At 38.3% G+C, this 26,109-nt stretch overlaps 1 protein-coding gene across 4 annotated transcripts in view; it reads left to right on the forward strand.

Moving 5' to 3' along the window:
* CCDC25 (coiled-coil domain containing 25) overlaps positions 1-25,172 on the forward strand; it is a 56,181-nt gene extending 31,009 nt beyond the window's left edge. Inside the window, exons 8-10 of one of the 4 annotated variants that reach the window (XR_011972407.1) lie at positions 2,228-2,273; positions 2,390-2,525; positions 5,921-6,259. Coding sequence is in view for 2 of the 4 variants with exons in the window: in XM_072633834.1 (XP_072489935.1) it covers positions 24,969-25,059 (91 nt within the window). In the remaining 2 variants the exon portion in view is untranslated. Of the gene's footprint in view, positions 1-2,227; positions 2,274-2,389; positions 2,526-5,920; positions 9,302-24,968 lie in introns of those variants that run through there. The other 3 variants (XR_011972408.1, XM_072633835.1, XM_072633834.1) reach the window with 3 other exon arrangements.
* The last annotated feature ends 937 nt before the right edge of the window (positions 25,173-26,109 follow it).

Raw genomic sequence — 26,109 nt, forward strand, 5'->3', positions numbered from 1 at the left:
TGATCCCCTCAAAAACCCTCTAACACCTACCACGTTTCTCTTGTGTCATTTTTGCCAATTTCATGGGTGTGAGATAGAATCTTAATTTAGTTTGTATTTCTCTTTAGTGATTTGGAGCATTTTGCTATAGGGATGCTGAAAGTTTGCATTTCTCCATTTGGAAACTGCCTGTTTGGCATATTAGCATACTGTTTGGTGGATCTGTGTTTAGTCATTCTGAAAATTATTTGGAATAATACCGCCAGCGTCACTAAACTGTGCCTGTATGTAGCCTTTGAATCAATGAAACTACTGCTAGACTTTTAGCCAAAAGAGTTTAAAAAAAAGGAAGAGGATGCATAAGTATAAGAATATTTACTATAACCTCTTTGTGTAGTATCAAAGAACTGGAAACTAAAGGTGAGGAATACCCATCAGTTGGGGAATGGCTGAGCAAATTATGACATATAAACATAATGGAATAATATGATGTGCTAAGAAATCAAGAAAGAGATAGTTTCAGAGAAACCTGGAAATACTTTTATCGAATGTTGCAGAATGAAATAAGCAGAACCAGTAGAACCATTTATACAAAAGCAACATGATAAAGAAAAACAATTTTGAAAGACTTAATGATCAGTGTAAAGACTAGTCATTCCAGAGGACTGATGGTAAAACATGCTGCTATCCACCTCCTGATTCAGACATGTTGGACTCAAGATGCAGAATGAGATACACATTTTGGACATGGCCCATATGAAGATATAATTTTACTTGAATATACTTTTCTGATACACAAGTTTCATATTTCTTTCAGGAGGTGGGGAGAGAATTGGGCAGAAGAGAGGTAAAGCATCAGTGGAGTTAGCTAAATTTAAAAAAAGAAAAAGGGGACACTGAAGCATTTAAAAAATACATAGATTATTATGTAACAAACAGTACAGCTTTGGAAATAACAGGTTAAGCTTATATGCTTAAAATGAAAAGCAAATTGCTCATAGTACAAATTTGCAGCTTCATATGCAATCTTCTTTTTCTGTTTTATTATATTTGTATGTAAATGTTCACCATCTTTAGTGTCAAGTTCAGAATAAAAAAGATAAAAAGAAAACTATCTATTCATATCCACTGAAAAGTTTCCTTGATTTTCAAAGCCTATTGTCTTGCTTTCATCTGGGTTTAGAGAAAAGAACATTTGATTTGGTGTCAGTAACTGGATTTGAATCTCAATTCTGCTACTTGATTGATACTGTTGTTACTGTGTTGCTTAACTGTAAGTTACTTAACTTTTATGGGCCTCAGTTTCTTTATCTGTAAAGTGAGGATTATGTTTTAAGGCCTTTTCTAATTATAAATTTTATGATCCAGACTTATTTTCCACTTTTCTGTCCCATGAGCTTTGATCATCATAATACTCTCCCCATCTCATGCTGATTTCTTGTTTCTGTACTTTTGCTTGTTCTGTGTATCTAAAATGTCATAGCATCTTCGGTCTAGAATTGAAAGGGACCTTAGAGGTCAGGTAAAACCCCTTTCACCTCCTCCAGCCATTTTACAGATGAGAAAACTGAGGCCTAGAGAGATTAAATGACTTACCCAGGAGTTATACAACTAGAGTTAAGTGTCTGGAATGAGAATCTTCTTATTCTCAGTACAGCATTAGATCCACTGTATTCCTTCCATATTCCTCACAGCTCTGTCTGGCTAAAATCCTTTCCATTGAATTTGATTCAAGTCCCATTTCTTCCCTGACTATTCCACACCACTGATATGGCCATTCTTTGGATTTCTGTAGCGCATATTTTAGTACTTAATTATTTATTTCTTTGTTTTTTCACGTGTATGAGTCCTATCTCCCCAACTACAGGCCAAGGAACATGTCTTATAGTTCTTTTTGCACCTACAATGTTGAGCACTTTTTAGTTGGTTTTCTTACCAATTGCTTTAGAGTGTCTTTAGCCTTCTCCTTCTCTTTCCACTTGCCATGGAAATGCAAACAGTTCTTTTATCCTTTCAGTGTTTTCCAATGCTTTAGAAAGCTGTCTCTGGTTATACAGTTGTACTGTGTGACAGTATTATACAATACAATATAATAGTATATGTGAGAGCACCATTTTTTTAAAACTCTTTTTTTTTGGCCAGTGCTATTACTACATTGCTGTATATATAGAAATATATACAAATTTTGGAATAAACATATCTCCTTCCTCAAGAAAAACCCTAATACTACTTGAAATTTCTTTTCTAGGAGTTATTCTTCACTAATGAAGTCTGAGAATATGTCTTCAAATCAGGTATATTTCAGGTTGTTTGCTTTAACATACCTTTAAGTGACATTGGTTTAAAATAATTCATTTAGGAAGAATCAGTTTCTTATCAGTGATATCTCTAATTTATATTCTTCTTACAGACTAGTCGGCATCTGTTTTACACCAGGACTGGATTCTGTTATCTTTAAGCCTCACTTTTAATCTTTGCTCCTCCTTGTGGGACTTTTAAAAATGAAATTATCATGGAGGTCAAGAAATCTATTTACTTTTTCCATTGTAAGTGATCTTTTAGGGCCTCTTCTGTTTATTCTCCCCCTGCCCTTTCCTGCCTTGGTCACACAAGAATGTTTATTATTTGTCTTTTTAATTTTTTCTGTACCCATGTAGCAGTATATTCTTCCTAGAAGTAGATTCAGAAACAAAATTTTCATCTAAACTAAAAAATTCAGTGGCAATATTAATGTTCACATTCATTGGCTACCCAAGAGAGTTTTTTTTTAACTCTTTGATTCATAAATTCGAGCCAGAACAAAAAAGAAAGTGTGCTGTGTACTTTTAATGTACTAGCCATGCCTTTTGGAGAAGGAGCACAACTGCTAGATAGAGGAGGCACTGAACCTATAGATAGCAGAGCTGGTTTTGAATCCCAATTCTGTGACTTATTAGCACTCATAACTTGGGGCAGGTTACTAACTTCTCTGAACTTCAGTTTCTTTGTGAGATGAAGATCATTATATTTGCACTATTTAATCTCACATACTGGAGGGGAAACATTCTGTTAAATACATCACCTGTAACTTTTGTCAGAGACTTGAAGAATCCCATAAGAACTGTTTTTCCCAGAATTTCTTTTGAAACTTCTAGAAATGGAGCTGCTTAACAATTTAGTGTCCTTGCAAAACATTGAAGTTAATGCTTCTAGAGGAAGCATTTGTAATTGCATATGTTTTAGTAATTTTATTTGTATATGTTTTTGAACATTGAGTAAAATATTAGAGCCATTTGAAAAGTATTTAAGACTGTTAATAACTTACTGTACTTATGAAAGATTAATAAGGCCAGTAATCTCATTTTTGCAGTTATGAAGCATTACCCCTCATTTGGATTAGCAAAGTTGGTTTCAAACCTGAAGTAGAGAGTTCCGTTAAAACTCCTAGTTAAGGGGTTATTATGCATGCCCCTGTTGCTGCTTTTATACAAAGTATCCATGTCAACAAGTAATACATATTTATCACTTTGGGGACCCAGTGCTTGGAGTTCTCAAAACTGTCCTGCTGAAAATGCCAAGTCCAAAGTCAACATTGTTTATAAAAGCTCTCTGTTATTTGTTTTATAAAGAATATTTCCGGCTGAATTTCATCAGAATCTGGCTTCCAGCTTGCGTTGTGACCTGAAATGTTTTCATGCCAAGCATTAGTGAATAAAAACTTTTGGTCATTGTGCCAGAGTTAATCTGGAACTTTTAATATGTATGCACAAATATCATCTGATTAGTGACAGATGTTTAAAACCACTGTGCTAAGAAATGTAATTTACAGAGCAAGGGATCTTTATCCCTCATGATCCTCTTTCCTCTTTTCCTGTCCTTTCCTTGTCCTCCCTCCTCCCCACCCTCGTGCTTCTCTTGTGCTTTCTCCTTTGCAGGGATGACCAGGCTTGATCCTTTGTACAGGGTTTGAATCTGGGTCAGGTTTCCAAGGAGGAACTGAACCAAATGAATTACTGTCTCATTATATGGGCACAAGGAATTATTGTGCCTTTCCCACCCCCAGCTCCTCCATGCCTTATCTCATAAACAGATGACAAAGACAACAGTAACAAATCTGATGCTGTATTAAAACATTTACCGAGCTAAATAGAAACATTTAGAAATGGAGCAATAGTAATTAAAAGCACCGCTGAGCCCCAGTTGTAGACTCTAACCTCTAAGGAATTTTTGCTGTCATCAGTTAAATCTCTTGAATTAAAAAATTTTAGTCTTTCAGTTTGTTTGAAGTTGGTCTATAAAAGATTCAGTAGCCCTGCATTTAAGGTTGTCTTCAGCCTTGGTGACACTTTTATTTCAGTTTGGTGTTTAAAAGAATAATAGAAAATCAATTTTCTTCTCATGGTTTCTCCAGAAAAAAAGCTGTAGACTCACTGTGATATCTCACTAGATATCAAACAGACATCTGCATTATTCTGCCCTTTATATTTATATATCCAGAGTTGATACATGGTATATTTTTCCTGTGGTTTAACTAATCGTACTGATTGTAGGGAACCATAGACTAAAGTCCACAGGTGAACACCGGATTTCTCTCTGTCCAGTATTTATGGCAAACTAGTAAGGAGTCCTCAAATGACTGAGTTTTTAGCATAAGACCTCTTTCTCTTTCCTGTGTAGTCCTATAGTGAAACAGCTTGAAGAGCAGGGCCTTAAGGGCCTATAGTAAACAAGAACCAGGTGCATAAAATACATGGGACTGAGTTTCTGACAGACTAGAAGTTACCTAAACACAGTGTGTATTATCACCTCCAAAATTGTCAGCTTGGGAGAGTCAGGTGTTATCCCAATGGTGTTTTCATTTGCTCATACTATTTTTGAAACTTTTCTTGGGGAATTTCTTTCGGAGCTCATTTGTGAGCCACCTACAAGAAAAGCATTATCATCGTTCTATAGAGACCCCTCATTTTTTTAATCAAAAAATGGTGTTCCTCAAATGGAATCATTTTCTTAATTCATCAGACTTGGTCACTAATGATTTGAATATTTCAGAGAAATCAAAGCCCCCTCACAGGTCAAAAATGTGCAGCCAGAGTGACAGTCAGAAGCATGTAACACAGGCCTTAAAGGATATTTACAAGGAGGAATTTTAGAAATATTTTTGAAAAACAATACTCTAATAATTATAATAGCATCTGTATAATATAGTACTTTAAAGTTTACAAAGCACTTTGCATGTTATTTCCTTCTGTACAGCAGTCCTGTGAGCTAGGTGCTAGTGTTGTACTCATTTTACACATCAGGAAACTGAAGCTTAGGTGAAGTTACATGCCCAGGTTTTCACAACCAGTGACTGTTCGAGGAAGGTAGAATGTTTTCTTACATTCACCAATTAGAAATGGATACATATATGGTTTGAAGTGACAGGAATTCGAAACTGTGCTTTTTTGAACTAAGGTAATGAAGAAGGACTTGATTTCTCTTTATATTGCTTAACTTATTCAAGGAAAGATTTAATATGCACGTTTCTTTGTCATTTCTTCCTAACTCCAAATCCCCTTTTCTACCTAGCTGTCCTAATATTTGGAATAAGGATGTATGGCTTCATCAGAGTAACTACTTTAAAAAGACATGACTCATTTGGGATAAATTCTGGTGTGTTTGATTAAAAAAAAATCACTCACAGTATACCTTGCCTGGTGCTAAACTTAATGCCTTTGATACCTTGGAGCATACGTATTTACTTGTAGTCATCTCACCTCTTTTGCCACCCTAGAAAATGGCTACTAGCCCAGTTGGAATAATTTGGAGTTGATAATGAGGGATGATGTTTAATTGCCTGTGAACAGCCAGGGAAGGAGGGAGGGGTATGTGGATGGTAAAAAAAAAAAAAAATTGTGAACTAGAAAATTTAGAAGTCTTCATTTTCAAGACTACTGTAATGGTTTCACTATTCTTTTCACAGGATGGCAATGATTCAGATGAATTCATGTGAATGAAGAAAATGGACTTTGTGAATTTTTGGACAGATACAGACATTTTGATTTTCAGATGTGTTCTGCATACCAAAAAACCCCACCTAAAACCTACATGAATATCATTAACTTTGGAGATCTGGAAACTTGGTTCAATTTTTGTTTGTGAAAAATGATCCCATGTATAACAGTGGAGCTTGGAGACAGCGAGTATGTAGCTTTAAGAATGAGGAAATGTTTGTACCAGAAGAACATGTCTTGGCTCCCTGTGAGACTTGGCTCTCCTTGCTCTTGTGATAGGTTTCCAAAATAACTAAGTTGGGAAAGTATTTGTGTCGCCATATTATTTCCCTGAAAAAACAGATGTCATAGAAGACCCGCCTATTTTGTAAAATTCTCCACCTGTGTATGTTTTGTATAGTAGAATGGGGCATTTGAGTAGAATGTTTTCTCACATTCACCAGTTAGAAATGGATACATATGTGGTTTGAAATGACAGGAATTTGGACCTGTGCTTTTTTTGAATTAAGGTAATTAGGAGGGACATGATAACTCTTTATATTGCTCAGCTTATTCAAGGAAAGATTTAATATGCATGTTCCTTTGTCATTTCTTATCCTATCACCATAGTGATCCTGTGATCTCTTAGTCAAACTCCAGGTTCTAGCTTTTTTAAGAAAAGGGAGATCATCCATTGACCATCATAATATTATTATATTAAAAGGAACAGTTGGTGATCCTTGAGATTGGGATTCATGCCAGTTTGCACTGGCAGACACTCAGCTCTGGCTACACATACAGATTCTAGGCTTTTATTGTTTCTTAACATTGGGGCATCTGAGACCTCAGTCTTATTTGCCCTAGTCTGGTGTAATGAAGCATGCCATCCATCCAAAAAACCTTTCTTCTTCTGAGTTTTTAAGTGCAGTGATCTCTGTCCTCTCTGAATATCCTTCAGGATGTATTATTTTAAAAGCCCTTTAGCAACCAAAGCATGATGATGGTATTAGGGATTGACTGAGCAGCTAGATAACATAGTGGGAGGGTGGTGCTGTCCAGATCTATTTCTAGGGTTGTAATCCTCATTTCCAAGGGGAGCCTTGTCTTTAGGGTTTTTGTCCAGTGAATGTAGCATAATGCAGGTCTGTTACCAGAAAAAAACAGAAAATTTAAAGAGTTTAACAATCAATGGGCCAGCTTTGTTGTCTTGAAAGTAGTAAGATTGCTCTTTCCAGTTGTAACACCAGATTCTAGATTATTCCCCTTGTTCTGGAATAAATCCCTAGGTAGTTTTTATGTAGTTTCTTACAGTTGCTTCATCTTATGTCTTAATGACTAATGATTTTAGAAGAGGATAAAGAAATAATGAAAGAGAAAACAAAAACTGCAAGGTAGCAGTAGCCTAAGTAAGTTTACCTTTTAGCCTGTCCCTGCCCAGACTCTCACATTTGCTGACCCTGTGCCCTAGGCCAGAAAAAGCCTTAACCTAAAAGAAGTACTACAACTTAAAGAATTCTGAGCATTTTTAGAAGCCGTTTGGGCAGAGTGATTTGGAAGACCTATTTCTAAGGTGATGTGTAAAGTTGGACAGGAAAAATTGTCATTCCAGATTACTGGGCAGAACTTGGGAACAGGAGCAGCTAGAAAGTAGTGATTTCCTCTGTAATCTTCTCTCTCCTCTAAACACAGGGTTTTACCATTAGAAAAGAATAAAGTATTGTCATTGAATATGAAAGAGCAATGATACTCCAAGTACTTATGGTATTGTTTAAAAAGTGGGGAGTCCCATTCATCTGTCACATATTGACAAGTCCTTGGATGTTTCAAGGTACTTTCCAACTAACATATTACCATCCAAACAATGCAGGTTTCCTCCACTATTTATCTTTGATTGCTTTCCTGTTCCTCACACTCTTCAATCAAGGAATTTCCCCTTTTAACTGACCCTCTAGTATTCAGAATGTCTCCATATGACCTTTTCCCCTGCTTTGTCTACTCCTGTACTGAAAATGCAGTCAACCAATTTAAAGTACATGTTGATGCTTTTTACTAATTTGAAGAGAATACTGAAGTTATATCCTTTTTTAATATGCCAAAAGATTAATGATTTCATTGGTGTAGATGTTTCCAATGTGAGTTTGTCTGGCCAAAACCTTATCTACTGACCTGTTGATGAGCCTTTCCAAATTTGACAAACTTCTTTCTCAATTGAGGGAGAAAAGTAGGATTCTTGACCTGTGTTTAAAGCCTTTTCACCTTGGGTAGCATCTGTCAGATCTTGTTCTGCTCATGTAGTCTTTGAGAAGCCAAGGTGGCTTTCACACCAGAGTTAGGATTCAAATTAGGACTTTAGGTAGGACTTCGTGCACAGATATGAGGTAAATTGTAGTTACATAGTTTTATATTGTTCATTTTGCCAGTTTAAAACATTCGTCTATCTCTTAATTCCTTTTTTCATTGCTTTTCTAGACAGCTGATCCTACCTCTGTCTTTCACCCTTAGAATCATTACAGTTTTGGGGTGGGAGAATGGTCCAACTTATTTCTGCTCTCTAGCCTAAGACTCTTTGTTTCTAGGAAATCCAGATTCTTTTCTTCTAGGTTCTCAAGGCCACTCCACAGATTCAGATCAAAATTGTTTCCCTTGAAGCAATCTGATCATACCTTGTTAGGTGTCCTTTTAATTCTAACCACAGAAGTTGTTTGATTAGCTTCTACTCTTTCTCAAGTACTCAGTATCTTGCTTTCTTCCCCTGAGCCTCCAGTCTCAATCAACACCTACTAGTTTCTCCGTGAACATAACTTTATCACCAGCTTCCCTAATGTAACTGGTTGCTAAGTGGCCAAGTACACTAGGTAGATTAGTATCTCAAATTTTTTTCATTATTCCTGCCTCCAGTATCCTTTGCAGTATTGTATTCTTCAAACTCTACATTTACGTTATATTATATTCACCCTAGCTGGTCTGGGGTCCGTTATCATGCTTACAGGGACTTTTGTGTATATGTGGAGGGGTGGGAGGGAAGGAATGGGTGATTACAGTGCCTTAGTAGAAGATTCATCACCCTCCAGGAATTGGCATTCTATCCAGTGGAACCAGATGAACAATCTGAGAATTTTCTTTGATCTCATCTGTGGGAGAAGCCCCTCACAATACAGGTGATAAAAGCCTTTGTTGAAATTATTCACTCTCCATGATGTTTAAAACAAGTTTAGACTGAGAGGATGACAGTTGCAGCCTTGATAACTCACCCTACTTGTGCCCTCTAGTTAAAGCTAAAACTGTTCCTCTCAGCTTTGCATCGGTTGGAAAGATGAAATTTAGTTCCCATGATATAATGCTTAAATAAAGAAGGCTTCTGAGCAAGATAACACGATGAGAAAGCTTGGTGATTTCTCTATGCCACCTGTGACTTTGTTATTTTGTTGGAAGTTCAGTGTTATGACTGTAAAAAACACTGAATTTCAACTGTACCCTCTATAGAGGTCATCAGGTTATCTCAGAAGTCTGAAAATACCTCCACAAGAGAGATTGGGCTAATCTGTATTCCAGGTGTAAAACGGAAGATTGACCAGTTTTGAACCCTCAGACAAAATGGCAACCTCAAGCCAACTTGACCATTCAGCTGAGAGCCAGCATGTTCTAAATCTAAGTGGCTGGTATGTAAAAACAAATAAAATCTTTGGTTTCATTAGAATATAACAATATTGTTATATGCTTGTTTATGGGACTCGCACCTATACCCTACTCTCTAATAAAGTAAATACTTATTGGAAGCAAAGAAGAATACAGCAAAACCATTTCGTAGAATTATGGACTTAGAAAGTTGAAAGTGACCTCAGATGTTCTGTAATTCAACCTATTTCTGATGAACTAAGAATATCTTCTGATAATCCTGACAGGTGGTAACCTGCCTTCACTTCCAAAACCTCCAAAGGAAGGAGAACTCACTACTTTCCTAAGTGATGCATTCCACTCTCAGAAAGCCATTGTGATTAGGAAGCCTTTCTTTATATTGAGTTGAAATCTGCTTTCACTTCATTGTACCCATTAAGGCCCTTTAACAAATCTAATTATTATTCTACATGATGGTGCTTCGGTTACTTGAAGACACCTGTATAACCTTCCTTGATTTTCTTCCCTAACCTCTTAAATCCCCAGGCTAAACATTGGCTTTCCCCCCAACCCCCTTAAAAAGCTTCTTTTCTTTGGTAACTTTTGTTTTTTATATCACTTTCACTGCTGAATATGTCATTCCCCACCCTACCTAGCAATCCATTCGTTATAGGAAAAGGTTAAAGAATAAAAGTTAAAATTACTTAGATGTTACATGTGTGGCAAGTGGGATCTCTGGGTCATAGGGTACAGGTATATAGCATGTTTTGGAAGGGATATTTACTCAGGTGTAATCGAATGGGTTTGTCTCAGGCCTCTTTAAACAGAGATTCTATATGTTTGTTTCCTTTTTAAACAAGGTGACAGGATTAGTAAGTCAAGGAACTGTAATGGATCTAATGTATCTGAATTTCAGATAAGCATCTGACAAAGGTTTTCATGAAATACATACTTGTGGCCAAGATGAACAGAGAAGGTGATGGTTGCCAAATTCAAAACTAGTTGAATAAACTTATCAAATGGTCTTCCAGCTATTTCATGAAAACTTCTACTGAGGGAACCCACTACTTCCCAAGGCTGAATATTTTACTTGAGTTCTGAGGGGATACTTTTCCTTAAATCTAGGCTAAATCTGCTCCCCTGCAACTTAGACCCTTTGCTCATAGTTCCACTGTCATGGCCCAAATGGAACACATGATAACACTTATCAGGTCCCCTTTAAATCTTTTATTCCATAGGCTAAATTCCTCAACCCTTTCAAATGATCCTCCTATGGCATTCACCATCCTAATCTTCCTTTATGTGGAGTGCCCAGAACTGAATGCCTTGTTCTGGGTGTGATCTGAATACAGCAAGTACAATGAACTTCACCAGTCCTGTGGAGTTAATCTTTCTCATTGCTGCCAGCGGTTGTGTTAGCTTTTAAACTATAGGTTCATTTATATAATGCTTTGAGGTTTTGCATGGAGATGTTCTCCAAACAACCTTGCACATAGGTAGTGCAAGGAGCAGTCTGCCCATTTTACAGATAAGAAAAGAATTCTGAGAAGGTAAGTGATCTGTCTGTCATCTCAAAGTTAATAAGGTGGGATTTGAATCCACATTTCCTGACTTTTAAGTTCAGGTTTTAGTGTTTCCATTTTTGAATTTCATGTCACATACTTCATATTGAACAAAAAAAATTATTGTGTTATATAGATTAAACATTCTTTACATTTTGTTTAAATTATTAGTCTAGCAAGTTTTTCTCAGATAATACACAGATGGACTTAGTCAACAATACAGTCTACAAGCATTTATTATTTACTTAATAAATACGTGCCAGGTACTATTGGGGATATAACAGATAGGTCCCTGCCCTCAAGTAGCTCACTTTCTAGTGGGGGACAAAACATGCAAACAATTATTCAAGTTAAAATACAATTAGGGCAAATGAGAGGCAACCTTAGAGAAAAAGGGGGAGGGGTGTGAGGATTTCAGAAGAGCCTTTTGGAAGGGGGAAAATTGAGGGAAACCAGAAATCAGAGATGGGTAGTAGCTTCTGAACAGGTGAGAGTTGAGAGAAATGGAGTTTATGTTCCAGGAAAAGCAACTGAAAAGCTAAGAAGGGTCAGGTTCTGAAAGGTTTTAAATGTCAGTAGATGATATTTGATCATGGAGCTAATAGGGAGGGATTAGAGTTTATTGAGCAGGGGATTGACATGGTCAGATCTATGCTCTAGGTATGTCACTTGAGCAGCTGAGATGAGGATGGACTGGAATAGGAAGAGAACTGAGGCAGGGAGACTAGGTAGCAGGCTGTTCCATTAGTCTAAGGCATGAGGTGATAATTGCTTGCATTGGAGTAGTGGCTATGGGTAGAAAGTCAATTAACATTTATTAATATATTATGTACTAGCCTCTGTACTTTGTGATAGGGTGAAAAAAGGCAAAAGATAGTCTCTACCCTCAAGGAGCTCACGATCTAATAGGGGAGGCAACATGTGAACAAATACTTGCAAAGCAAGCTGTATACAGGATGTATAGGGAAGGCACTGGAATTAATTGAGGTTGGGAAAGGGAAGAAGATGGGATTGTAATTGGGGCTTGAAGTCAGGGAAGTCAGGCAGAATTGAGGAAGAAGAGCTTTCCTGGCATGGAGAAAGACAGAAAATGCTCAGATCCAAGAGATGGAGTATCTTGTTTGTGAAACATTAAGGAGAGAGAGAGAGAGATGATTGGACCTGTGCTTTAGGAAAATTAGTGGCTTGAATGGAGGACGGATTGAAGTGGGAAGAGACCTTAGGCAGGCAGACCCATCAGCAGACTATTGCAGTAGTCCAGGGATGAAGTAATGAGGGCCTGTTCTAGTGGTGGCAGAGGAGAGAAGGGAGGGAGTGTATTGGAGAGATGCCACAAAGAAGAAATTGACAGACCTTGGCAACAGATTGGTGATGGGGGTGACAAGAGAATGAGAGACTGAGGATGACACCTAGGTTGTGAGTCATCTGAGTTGGAAGGATGGTGTTGCCCTTGACAGTAATAAGGAAGGTAGAAGGTGGGGAGGGTTAAGGGGAAAATAATGAGTTCAGTTTTGAGCATGTTGAGTTTAAGATGTCTACTGGACATCCGGTTTGAGTTGTCTGAAACACAGTTTGAGATTTGAAATTGAGGTCAGCAGAGAAGTTAGGACAGGATAGGTAGATTGAAGAAACATCAGCATAGTTCTAAATTGCTTTCCTAAATGGCCAAAGTTGTTCATAACCCTATCAATAGTACGTTAATTTGTCTGTTTTTACAAAGTCCATCATTTATAATTTTCCTTTTTTGGTTAATTTTGTCAATATAAGAGTATGAGGTAGAACTTTAATATGCATTTAAATATTAGTGTTTTGGAACTTTTTTTTTGTATTGTTGATAGCTTGGGTTTCTTCTTTTGAAAGCTTCCTTTGACCATTTATGAGTACCAAATAGACAATCACCTAAAGGGGCCAATGTCTCCCATTGCATCCTGGGTCATCTCCACTCATCTTGATGAATAATCTGGTCACTGAGTCCAGATGGCTCTGGAGAAGTGAGGCTGGTGACCTTGCACAGCCCTTCCTCACTCCAAACAAAGTCAAGTGCAAGTCATGTCATTATTTGTCTGATGGCATGGTCTTCAAAAATGAAGAATGAACACAGACAAGAGTAGAGATGGTGATTAAATCCATGGGAGCTGATGTGTGAATTACCAAGTGAAGTAATATAGAGGAAGAGAAGAGGGCCTGGGCCAGAACTCTGAAAAACACCCATGATTAGAGTGCATGATCTATTCTGGATGAATATCCAACAAAGGAGATGGAGAAAGAATAGATAGTAGGAGAACCAGTAGAGATCCTGAAAACCTAGAAAGAAGAAAGTATCAAGGAGAGGAAAGTAATCAGCAGGGTCAAAGGTTGCAGAGGTCAAGGAAAATCAGGATTGAAAAAGGCCATTAGATTTGTCAATTAAGAGAAAGGGATATATGTAAGATGTGAAGGGAGAAGGGACAGGACTTGGCAGAAAATTGAGCATGTTGGAGAAGAGCAAATGAGAGCCACTGCACAGTGGAAGAGATGGGTAGATCTGGAGTGGGACTTTTTGGAGGAGATGTAAAGGGCAGTGTGGGTCGGGGAATGGGATCCAATGACAGTTGTGGGTTTGGAATCACCGGAATAAGAGTATGACAGGGTGGGAGTATGCTAACCATTGAGGAATGATTCCAGGCAGAGTATCAAGTGACTAGAGAGAAGGAGGCCAATGATTAGAGGGTTGGCCAAGTAAATTACCCAGATAGTCTTACTATGTGGAATGAAGTTCTGACACATTGAATCTGAAACTTAGGAAAGACTTAGGGGATTGTCTAAAGTCACTAGTAATAATAATAGTATAAACTAAGATTTAAACCTAAGTCACTGGTATTGTACCCAGTCTAAATGCTTCCCTGATATAATATTAATAATAACTGAAGTGTATAAAGCACTTGGCCTCTTGGCCACAGGCATATATTTCAAGAAAGCCTTTCTGAGATGTTAAGGTTTGCAAAGCGCTATTATCTCATTTGATCCTCATAACAATCTTGTGAAGCAGATGCTGTTATCTCCATTTTACAGATTGGGTAACTAAAGCCAAGAGAGGTTGAGTGCCTAGCCAGAAGTCATAAAGTAATTAGGTGTTTGAGACAGGAATTGAACCCCAGTTTTCCTGTCTCAGGCCAGTGCTCTATCCCCTGTACTACCTAGGCCAGCCACATCATTCGGGAATGTTGCATATTCACCATGCAGCTTTACAACATTAATATTGTAACAATTAGTTTTGTAACACCTGAGTTATCATCTGGCATGGTTTGGGACAAGAATCAAGATTAGATGTCTTGAAATGATGTTTTGAGGAAACTTTGGGGACACAAAGCTTTGCTAGGTTTTGCCTTGACCTGAGCAAAAATGGTATCTTGTTTTCTCCCTTTTACCTGCCTGGCTTAAGGAAAGCTTGAGGAGGGAAGTTTATATTCTTGCAGGAATGAACCTTTTCCCCAGCAGAATGTAACTTGGTTGAGAGCAGTAGCTCTCATTTTTGTTAATGAATCCCCAACACATAGAACAGTGCCTTGCATGTAGTAGTCCCTTAATAAATTCTTATCGACAATTTGACAGTTGAATATAGGCTGAAACCTAATTTTTTTTACATGGAAAATTTTCCTAGTGAAAATATATGTAGTGGGTAGAGACCTAGAAGGTCTCTGAGGTCCCTTATTACTCTGCAGCTCTGATTCTATGTTCCCATGATTTGTTCTCTGTGATACACAAAGGCTTCAAGGAAGCCCATTCAAAAACCAATTAGAATTTATATTTTAAATATATATTTGTTTACAAATTTGGAGAATCTCAGAGTTAGAAGAGACCTCAGAGGCCATCTAGTCTAACTCGTTCCTGGACAAGTATCTTGTCTACATCATACCCAGTCTTTGCTCCACCTGTGAATGTTCCTCAAAACTCAGTCCTTAGTCCCCTGCTTTTTTCTCATTATACTCTATCTTAGGCAGCTAAGAGAGCACCAGCTGTCACCAATTTGCAGATGAACTTAAATATTCCTTCAGTCTTTATAATTCACCCAAACTGCAGCTCCTATCTCCAATTATCTATAGGCTATCTCCACTTGGATATGTTGAGTGTGAGGTTTCTTCCCAAACCTGCCTTCCCTGATTTCCTTCAGTTGTATTGACCATCTCCCAGTCACCTAATGTTGAAACTGGACTCAGTCTTTGACTCTTCCTCCCCAAATAGTCTATTAGTCACTACATCCTGTTTCTACTTTTGAAATATCTCATATCCATTCTTTCCCCTCTGCTCTCATTGCTACCACTTAATTCAGAGATTCATAGATTTAGAGCAGCATGGAATCTTACAGGATACTTAGCCCCAGTCCTTCATTTAGGAAGATTATACCACTGCATTTTTTCCTTTTGTAGAGACAATGGACATCTTTATCATTTCCTTTATCATTTCCATAATTGATGCTGAAAGCCGGAGTTAGCTTAGTTTTTTTTTTTAAAATCCTGACCCAATTAGAACAAAAATACCCACCAGAATTCTCTTGTTGGCTTTAATTTGGCATCATCTGCATCTTCAATAAGAGGGAGTGTAGGGGATTGGAGTGTAGGGGATTGGGGAGGCTGATGCCCACCTCCTTCCAGGGCACTTAGTTGCTACAGAAGCCCCAAAACAGTTTATGCTGTTTACCAAACCTAGCGAGTGGGTGTCTGATTTTAAGACAGGAAAAAAAAAGCAAAAGAAAATATTGATGGCAGGGAATTCTCCAAAGTCAGTATTATTTTTTCATTTCCACATCAACTCCACCCTGTAACCACTGCAGTAAAAACATAAAGGCTAAGCTTGACGTTTTATATCCTGTCCAAATGAGGCCTCAGCTGCAGGGGCTCCCTAGTGCTTAGGTTTCTGTGCAGGCATTTACCTTTTCCTGAAGCAGCCAGAGCTTGCCTGTGTTTTCAGAAACTCTCAGACCACAGGCCTCGGATGCTGTGGCCTTGTTGGCTTTTTGAAGAGACAACGTCAGGGTTAATAGGTTATAATCAAACATAGAAGAAATAGCATATTCTGTCATTTTTGAGGTGGAAATTAAAATATTACATCTTGGAGGGTCTCTATCTAGTTAGCTGTGTTCGAGTTGGCCTTCAACTGAGAAACAACTAGGATTTAGTTCATAGTAGTAAGTCCGTTTAAAATCTGAAGTTCTGTGTTTTATTGATAGAGAGCTCAACATTTCTAGTGAATAGATTCAGGACTGAAGGGGAAGGGAATAAATATGTACTATGTGCCAGGCACTGTGGTAAGGATGTTTTACAAATATTACCTCATCTGAATATTGAAGTAATATTTCAAAACAAGCAGGGCTTTCTTGAAAGGTTTTTGAAAAAGCATATTTTGAAACATAAAAATATGGTTTAAATTTTAATTTAAAGAGGGTCTACAAGTCTAATATGATTAAATGGGTTTTTAATTCAAAATTTCCTGTTCATCCTTATGTTCCCTTCCTGCATATTAAGTCCTTTCTTACTCTTCTTTTTTTCCTTTTTGCCACCTTGAAAAGTTCAAAGCCAAAATGATCGCTGTCATTTATCTGTGTGTTCGTCCTTCATTGCCGACGAAGACCATGGTATCAGAGAAATGATGACATGATTTGCACTTGACTTTGTTTTGAGAAAGGGAGGGCTGTGCAGGTCACCAACCTCACTTCTCCTCCAGAGCCATCTGAATCCAGTGATCAGATATTCATCAGGATGACTGGAGATGACCCAAGATGAGGCAATTGGGGTTAAGTGACTTGCCCAAGGTCACACAGCTAGTGAGTGTGAAGGGTCTGAGGTGAGATTTGAACTCAGATCCTCCTGACTCTTGCACTGGTGCACTATCCACTGCACCACCTAGCTGCTCTGCCATTTATCTAGCACTTCAGGGTCTGCAAAGCACTTTGCATATGTGATAGGTGTGTGTGTGTGTGTGTGTGTGTGTGTATGCTCATGCACACGTGTGTGTACATGTTCCTGAGTTTGCTAGATGTACATGTGGTGGTGTTGCTAACAAGCTATAACCAACATTAGCCTTCCCTGCTTTCTGCACTAACAGAGAAGCAGACTGTCAATTAATTAACCAGGTAGAAAATGTAATGCTTAGCTAGATGGCAAAGTGTATAGGGTGCAGGACTTGGAATCAGAAATATTCATCTTCCTGAGTTCAAATCTGACCTTAGACACTTACCAGCTGTGTGACTCTGGGTAACTTTGTTAACCTCAGTTTTCCCATTTGTAGAATGAGCTGGAGAAGAAATGGCAAACCACTTCAGTATCTTTATCAAGAAAACCCCAAATGGGGGCATGAAACTGAAAAATGACTGAACGACCACAAGGAGCATAATATGTATTTTAGTCATCAGTCCAATAGTTTCCTTAGAAGGTGTTTGTTGTGTATGTGTGATCTTTCCCAATGTTTTCAGTATCCCTTTGGTTCATTAGCCTATAAACCTTTGGACTACTCCCTCTTATTGCCCTGACCTCTGGAGGCAATATGACTGGACCAGTATGTCTTAGAATAAGACCTAGAATATTCTAAAAAATTACTAAGAGAAATCTCTAATCCCTTCTCTGTACCCCCATCCTATAAAACATCTTTTTTCCTGACTAATTTCATAATACTTTTAATGGCCAAATGAGTTAATGAAACATAAGGTTTCATTAAGGAAACTTCCATTAACCATCCTCACTGCCTGGAGCATGGGGAGCAGAACCAGGGAAGAGATTGTAAATTCATAAGAGATCTGCTTGGCAAGAAGGGCAAGAAAAAGACAGATAAGAAGCAGGTTTTGAATCTTACCCTGTTCAATCTTAGAATGGTTGGAGATGGGGCAGGGGGAGAAGAGGAAGGGAGGTTCATGCTATGAATCTCTTCTGCTCTGGACCTAACCACAGCATAATACCTTAGAAGTTAGTGCCTCTCTACTGTGTAGCAACATACCTCTGTATGTTTCAGTGTCTGTTTTCTGGTACCACTATCCCCACCATGTTTTTCTAGCCATTTCTTCAAATAAGCAGCAGGACTGATTTTTAAATCCAGTGATAAGGCAGGCATTGTGCTAAAGGTAAAAACACGATCCCTGACCTCAAGTTTACATTCTAGTGAGAGGAGACAACATGTAAACAACTTTGTATGTGCATATGCTATATATACAGGGTAAATGGGAGGTAATCTCAGAGGGAAGGAGGTAGCAATGTAAGAGACCAGGAAAGGTCTTTTACAGAAAGTGTAATTTGAGCTGAGTCATGATAGAAGCCAGGGAAGCCAGGAGGTGTAAGTGATGGGGAGAGCATTCCTCCATGGTCTAGAGCCTTTAAAAAGCCTCTGAGTCAGATGTTCTGAAGGAATAGCAGCTAAGTGGTGCAGTGGATAGAGCATCAGTGCAGGAGTCAGGAGGACCTGAGTTCAAATCTCAACTCAGACACTTGACACTCACTAGCAGTGTGACCTTGGGCAAGTCACTTAACCCCAATTGCCTCATCCTGGGTCATCTCCAGTCATCCTGATGAATATCTGGTCACTGGATTCAGATGGCTCTGGAGGAGAAGTGAGGCTGGTGACCTGCACAGTGCTGCCTCACTCAAAACAAAGTCAAGTGCAAGTCATGTCGTTATTTCTCTGATGGCATGGTCTTCTTTGGCAACAAAAGCTGAACACACTCTGAAGGAATAAATGGGCTACGTGGGGGTAAGAAGACTGGAGAGGTAGAAAAGGTCTAGGTTATGAGGGGCTATAAAAGCCAAACAGCTTTTTATTTTGAATCAGTCAGTGACTCAGCCAACATTTATTAAATTCCTACTGTGAACCAAGCATTGTGCTACAAAAATGAAATGGGCCTGGATGTCAAGGATCTTATGTTCTATGTGGATCACACATATAATTATAAGTAGAATAAATTCAGCACAGTTTGAGGGGGCACTAGTTTCTAGACAGAACATGCCAGAGGTGACCCATGAGCTAAGGTTTAAAGAAAAGTATGGATTTAAGTGGTGAAAGGGAGAAGGAATACATTCTTGGCAGGCAGAGAACCTGCATGAAGGTAGAGAAATATAATGTACGTGCAAGAAAGAGCAAGATCGTAAAAGATAATGATACTAATAATGGATGTTTCTATGATGCTTTAAGATTTGCAAAGAGTGCTTTTTACACATTATCCCATTTGAACCCCACGACCAAGGCCGACCCAGAACTAGATATAACTTAAAGTTTTAGAACGATTCCTAAACTTCAGAGACTGAGGTTATTCATGATCACAAGGTCAATAGGTGTCAGGTGAGATTTGAAAAGAGGTCTGAGTAACTCTAGGTCCTGCAATCTATTATTTCACTTAACTTTAGATGATGGCTAAGGTCTCTCTTGGCACTAGTATTCTGTGAAGATGGGAATTCTCCCTTGTTTGCCAGGAGGTTCCCGGAAACATCTGTAAATTCTCCAGCTCCTGGACAGAGGTGGTGGTGTTTTTTTTCCCCCTTCTCTCAGGACCCCAGGGAGTAGAATCAGATTCCATCTTTTTGGAATTGGATTGTATGGAGCTGGCAAACTTAATCAACCAGTATCCTGAGGGGTTTTTGAAGTATTAAATGTCGAACATTAATTTCTCCAGTAGGGAGAAATAGGAAGTGAATAAAAAGACCAGCAGATGGCAGGAGAGAATAAGCATTGACCTCAGTCCTTCGACAACCTTTCATTTATCCTTCCTAGGTCTTAGTCCTGCATTGGTCTGCTGACTTCAAGAAAACAATCATCAGTTCATTAAAGTTTTTTCCTTATTTGGTAGTACAAGTTTCAAGCTGGAAAGGGACCTCAGAAATCATGTATCAGGGATCCTTAATCAGTCAATCGATCAATCAAGTGGCTATGTGCCAAGCACTAGAGTAGATGCTGTACGGTATTTGTCTATTGATAAACATATTTATTGAGCATCTACTATGTGCCAGGCATTTGGATAGACACCCTATGGCTTTTGTCTATCAATATGTATATCTGGGACCAATAGTAAAGATGGACATGTTAGAGATAAACAAGAGAAGGCAAGATGGCCTTCGGGAAATTTAAAAGCTCCTCACTTAGCCAACAAACAGTTATGAAGCACCTCCTACGTGCAAAGCATTGGGCTAAGCACTGAGGGTACAAAAAGAGGCAAAACATGAGGTCCTTGAAGGGACAGGATGGTATTTTTACTCTTGTCAGTATTCCAGGCACTTGGCACAGTGCCTGGAGTATAGTAAGTACTTAAATACTTTCTCTGTTTCTGTTCTGTCTCTTTTCTGACTTTGTCCCGCTATGTTTCTGTCTGTCTCACCTGGTTGCTCTTGAGGGCTTCATCATTGTTTGAAAAAACTCATCTTTCTGCAAGATCCCATCAACTCTGGAACTCACACCCTTACTCCTGGAAGCCCTCTGACTGGAGAGTGGATGTCAGAGAACTCCCCTCAGATTTTCCATTTAATGAAGGAACAGCCATCTCATCATTTCCAACCCCAACTGCTGGATTTCATCATTCCCCATCACCATCAATGGCCCTTGCTGGATGTCCAACCTCCCTCCCTACTCCACTTTTCAGCTTTTTATATGTCTTACCCTGTTAGATTTTGAGTTCCTTGAGGGCAGAAACTGTTTTTTGTCTTTCTTTATATCCATGGTGCTTAGCAAAATATGGGGCATGTAGTAGGTGTTAAATAAATGTTTCTTGGTCCTCTCTCTCTCTCTCTCTCTCTCTCTCTCTCTCTCTCTCTCTCTCTCTCTCTCTCTCTCTCTTTCTCTCTCTCTCTCTCTGTCTCTCAACAGAGCCACCTGCTAACCAACCATCTCAGTCAAAGGTTATAAAGCTCTTTTTCTCACCCAAGAAGGTGTCAGTGACCCAGCCAATATAAAATCTGTCAGGTGAAGCCAAGGGAGAGCAAGATACTTTGTGTGCATATATAGATGTCAGTAAGCAGGTACTTCAAGGCGGGGGTAGCCAAGTATATTTGCCCCTGTGCTGTTGAGTATTGAACTTTTAGTACCACCTGGTGTCTTGCACAGATATGGCACCCAAAACAACTGCTTGAAGTCAGGCTGTGCAGGTCTAGTAGGACCTCTATTTCTAGGGGATCCAAGTTGTTTCCTGTGCAAAGGCAAATATGTTTCATGTGGATACTAGTGCAACATGTCAGCTCTCTGTGCTCCTTCTCTCTTACCATGGGACCAGCACACACCCTTTTCCTTTCACATATCTTTCTAGTGATATACTTTATACCTTTTCTTGAGTATAACTCTTTATTAGTAAAAATTCTGCCACCTATTTGTACCCACAATTTATCTCTATCTGTCTGAAGGAGGGGAAGGTATCAGAGAAGTTAAAAAACAATTTCAGTTCTTATTAACTCCAAAAAAGGTAACCTAGAAAACACCTACTGACTTATATGTTTACTCTCCTTTCTATACAAAATCTTTATGAGTATCTTCTATATACAAATTAATGACATCCTTGATAAGGGAATTAATAGAGAACAAATAAGCTTTAGCAAGTGACACTCGGTAATGGATCGCATCTTTATCGTTTCATAGTTAAAGTTGTAGATAATATAATTTTCCATTGTGCTTTTTGTTGATTTTGAAAAATAATCGATTCAGTAGAACAGTAGACTTTACAGGTCATTTTACATAAAAATGTCACTCATTATACATCAAAATCATTCAAGATTCATTGGAAGAAATAACAACAGAAATAACCCCGTTTTATGCAATCCTTCTTTAATTTAATAGTCTTTGAGAGCTGTAGCCAAAAAATTAACTGCTCATCAGTCAAGTGAGTGATGAATCTCTCCAAATCTAGCTCAGCTGGTCTCAAACAACAGATATCACCATGCTGGCTAGGCATCACTCAGTTGAGGCTGCAGGGGCTATCATCCTGTGCCAATTCTTATGCCTTTGTGGTTTGCCGTATGTTTATTTCTCTAGGGTTGCTTAATTTCTTAATAAGGGAAATGGGATCCCCAATTCTTGTATTCATTGCCTCTTTTTTAAAAAAAATATTGCCCTTGGCTACTATTCCAGACAAAGTTGCTACTTAATAGCATTTATAATATAATATAATAATATAATATAATAGCATTTATAAAGGGTTATGGACTTGAAGTCTAAGATTTCCCCAGCAAATAGGTAAAGAAAAATGGTACCCCACATACAAACATGAAGTAAGTGTGAAATAGGTAGTTTATTCCCACAGAGAAAAGGGAATGATAAGCCATAAAGAATTATACAATGATTAGAATCAGAATCCACTAACTGACCACTAATAGTATAACCAGTTGGGAGTCTAATATGCAAGATTTCTTGGGACATTAATTTTTTTTTGCAAGGCTATTAATTATCCAGTTTACTTCCTGTCCACTGAGGACAGTCTGACCAAAAACTGAACAGTTTTGTGGTCCCTTTCTCTCTCACCAATGCTGATTCCCAACTTCTGCTTCTGTTGCTACTGATATAATTGCAATCATCCGCTCAGTTGGACATTGTAGCTGATGTTTCACCAGCCCCTTGGAGGACCTCATAGCTTTCTAGAACTTACAAGGGTACCTGGACTTAAAGTGATTGTTCAGTCACTTGTTATCAAAGTGACTGTTCAGGAACCTGTCTGGGGAAAGAAGCAGAAGAAAATGGGCCATATCCTAAGTGTAGACTTTCCTAGGTAGGACAAATGCTCATGACTTTATTGGGCTGGGTGGAAGTTAAGGCTTTCACCATTTTCCCTATTTTGCTCTTCTGGATATACCTCTTTATAGTTTTTATACTTCAAAGCCAGGAAGGAGGAGAAACAATGAAGTGATGAGCTGTTCCTTTAATATAGCCATGGAGTTCTGGCTCAGCATCCTCTTAAGACTTTTCATAATCATACCATTAAACTGTTAGGTCATCATAACTGATAAGAAACAGTCTGATGATATTTGCACATTCTCTGAAAGGAGCTGAGAGTCCATGAACTTGACTGGAATGGCAACTGTGCATTCTCTAAGGTGGGGTGAGGTACAGGGTGAGGTATTAAGAGGAGGTACTATAATAGAATTCTTTCTAGTTTGGCTGAAACTACCCAGATCTATACTTTATTGAGGTGGCCTTTGAAAATAGAGAGTCACCTCCATGCTACAATGAGGAATCAGAGTAGGACTTTAGTAAAACACAATAATGGGGGAATCTAGGTAGGACAGTGGATAGAATGTAGGGTCTGAAATCATCTTCTTGAGTTCAGATCTGGCCTTTGATACTTACTAACTGTGTGATCCTGAGCAAGTCTCTTAACCCTTTTTGCCTCAGTTTCTCATCTGTAAAATGAACTAGAGAAGAAAATAGCAAACTATTCCAGTGTCTTTGCCAAGAAAATCCCAAATGAGGTCACAGAGTCCGATATGACTGAAAAAAATGACTCAAAAATTATATAAAAAGATAATAATAATTAAACAATAACATTAAAAATGACCTAAATCATACTGATTTGTTTATGGAAATACAGGAGTGTATGATGATCATGCAGGAGAGGTCATTGCCATCAGAAATTATTAAATTCTTGTCCTTGAGGAACCTAGATTTATCAATCAAGGTATGAAAAGAAATAATAGAAAATGTTCAACTCATCCCTGCAGGTTCCAAAGTTTAGCATCTATTGAATAGCTAATAAAACACAGCCTGTTAGCTAGAATTTTTTATGTGAAGTTTGCTCTCTTTAATAAATCAATAGACAACAGATCCCTGTTCTACAAATATAGACCTCAAAGTACTGGTACTGATCTGTTATCACGTCCAGAACTGGTGATTACAACTGGCCAGATAGAATGCTGATCCACAAACATTTATCTTTACTGCTTTTAATAGATGTTGCCATACCAAATGCTCATGTCTTGAGGAGTTGATGATGGGATCCCTGTTCAGGTGAATCCTCCTTGTCCACTTGATGAAATTGGAAGATAACCTAATTTAATTAGAGGATGAAATTAGGGGAAAATAACAGAGACAATGAGACGTGAGGGTGCATCACTTTCAGATTTTGAGTGACTCATGCACCTTGTATAGGCAAGAGATTTTGAGTGATGTACTTGTACATGGTTGAGAATTGGCAAAGACACTGGACCCTTTTCTCCACCTACTTACTGAGGTGGGTAAACAAGAGGGAATGTGATTTTAAAAGTGAAGGAGCCAACCCTGCTAGATTTGAACTGAGTAGTCATTTAAGAAGACAGAGGAAGGACCCAGCTGTTAAGTTTGTTCTTCACCTTTTTGCTTTGTACCTCTTTTTAAACACAGTGAAGGCAGAGAAGGAGACTTTGTTCTTTCCCCATCCCTCATTTTTGCAATGAAAGTACATGGCTGTATCCAGTGCAGTGGGGTCTAGCTCCAGAGTCAAAAGGGATTTAGGACTGGAATCCTGCTTCGGAGATAGAAGGCTCCAGAGCAGAAACTCCTGTTGATTCTAGATGAACAGTTCTTTCTGAAAGTGAGTAACAGTACCTCAGGCCATGATTTTAGTTGTCTGAAACTAAACACAAAGCAAACCCATGGTCAAGCATCAGAGCCATGTGGTTAGCCCAGGAGTAGGTCCAAGGGGCTTGCCCTATAGAGATATCATGCCCCATGAGAAGCAGCTCAAAGACACTATAAGAAACCATAGGGGCTTTGATATTTGTTTACATATGTTCCTTATGTATATGCCTCTCTACTTGTGAATTATATATGTCCACTCCTCTTCCTGATGCCAAGTTTTGTGAGAGACTGCACTCTGGGTTTATGAGGAAGATAGTTAATTGTGACTTTTATACTATGCCATTTCAGTAAATGGCTTTTCTTTTCTTTTCTTTTTTAGAGTCAGTTGTATCATCTGGATGACTACAGTCATGTTAAGCCCACCATATCTATATGTAGTTTTAAAAATGAAGACCCACAAAATACTTTGAATCTAAGATAGTAGGGCTCTGGGGCAATCAATCTACAAGTTGACAGGGGTAACCCAGAGGGATCCTACCCTCATAATTTCCAAGCACATGGAAAGAAAAGTTTTCCAAATATAGAGACCTAGCTGAAGAAATCAAAAGTTTATGAAAATAGGATGAGGAACATGCCATCCCCATTATTTTATCTACCACTGAAATTTCACTGAGGGTCTCTTCAGCGACGCTACAGAAGTTGTCTGTCTCATCATTTTTATTGAATTATAAAAAGCGGATATCTGATTTACAAGAACAAACATCTGATCTACAGAACAAATAAAATATATGCAAATAATTTTGTTGTTGTTATTCATGCACGTCTGACTCTTTATGACCCCACTTGGGGTTTTCTTGGGGAGTGTTTTTCCATTTCCAGATTATTTTACAGATGAGGAAACTGAGGCAAACAGGGTTAATTAACTTGTCTAGGATCACCCAGCTAGTAAGTGTTTGAGGTCAGATTTGAACTCAGATCCTTCTGACTGCCAGGATAGTGCTCTATCCACTTTACCACCTAGTTGCCCCACTTTCTCTCTCTGTAATATATGTAATAATATTATATAATAATAACTAATAATAATTATATAATATATATCTAATAACAATAGCTAGCATTCATATAAACACAATATATTTGGAAATATAAACTTTAATGTTTACAAAACATTTTACAAATATCTTGTTTTATCCTCACAACAACTCCAGGAAGTAGGTGCTATTATAATCCCCATTTTATAGATTAGGCAAATAGAGGTAAACTGACTTGTCCAAGGTCACACAGCTAGTAAGTGTTTGAGACGAATTTGAATTCAGTTTTTCCTAAATCCAGGTCCAGTACTCTATCCATTGTACCACCTAACTGTTATAAGAGCGAGGTGTAGTATTCTTTTCCCTCACATTTTTTAGCATTGTGAGAATTTGTCCATGACTGGCAAGCAGTAAAGTGGAGATGTTACAGGGGAAATCCAGAAGAGGGAGTATTTAGGCTCCCTAGAAATAGGGCCTGGTGGAATTCAA

This window comes from Notamacropus eugenii, chromosome 1, assembly GCF_028372415.1.
Source record: "Notamacropus eugenii isolate mMacEug1 chromosome 1, mMacEug1.pri_v2, whole genome shotgun sequence".
NCBI classification, from domain to species: domain Eukaryota; kingdom Metazoa; phylum Chordata; class Mammalia; order Diprotodontia; family Macropodidae; genus Notamacropus; species Notamacropus eugenii.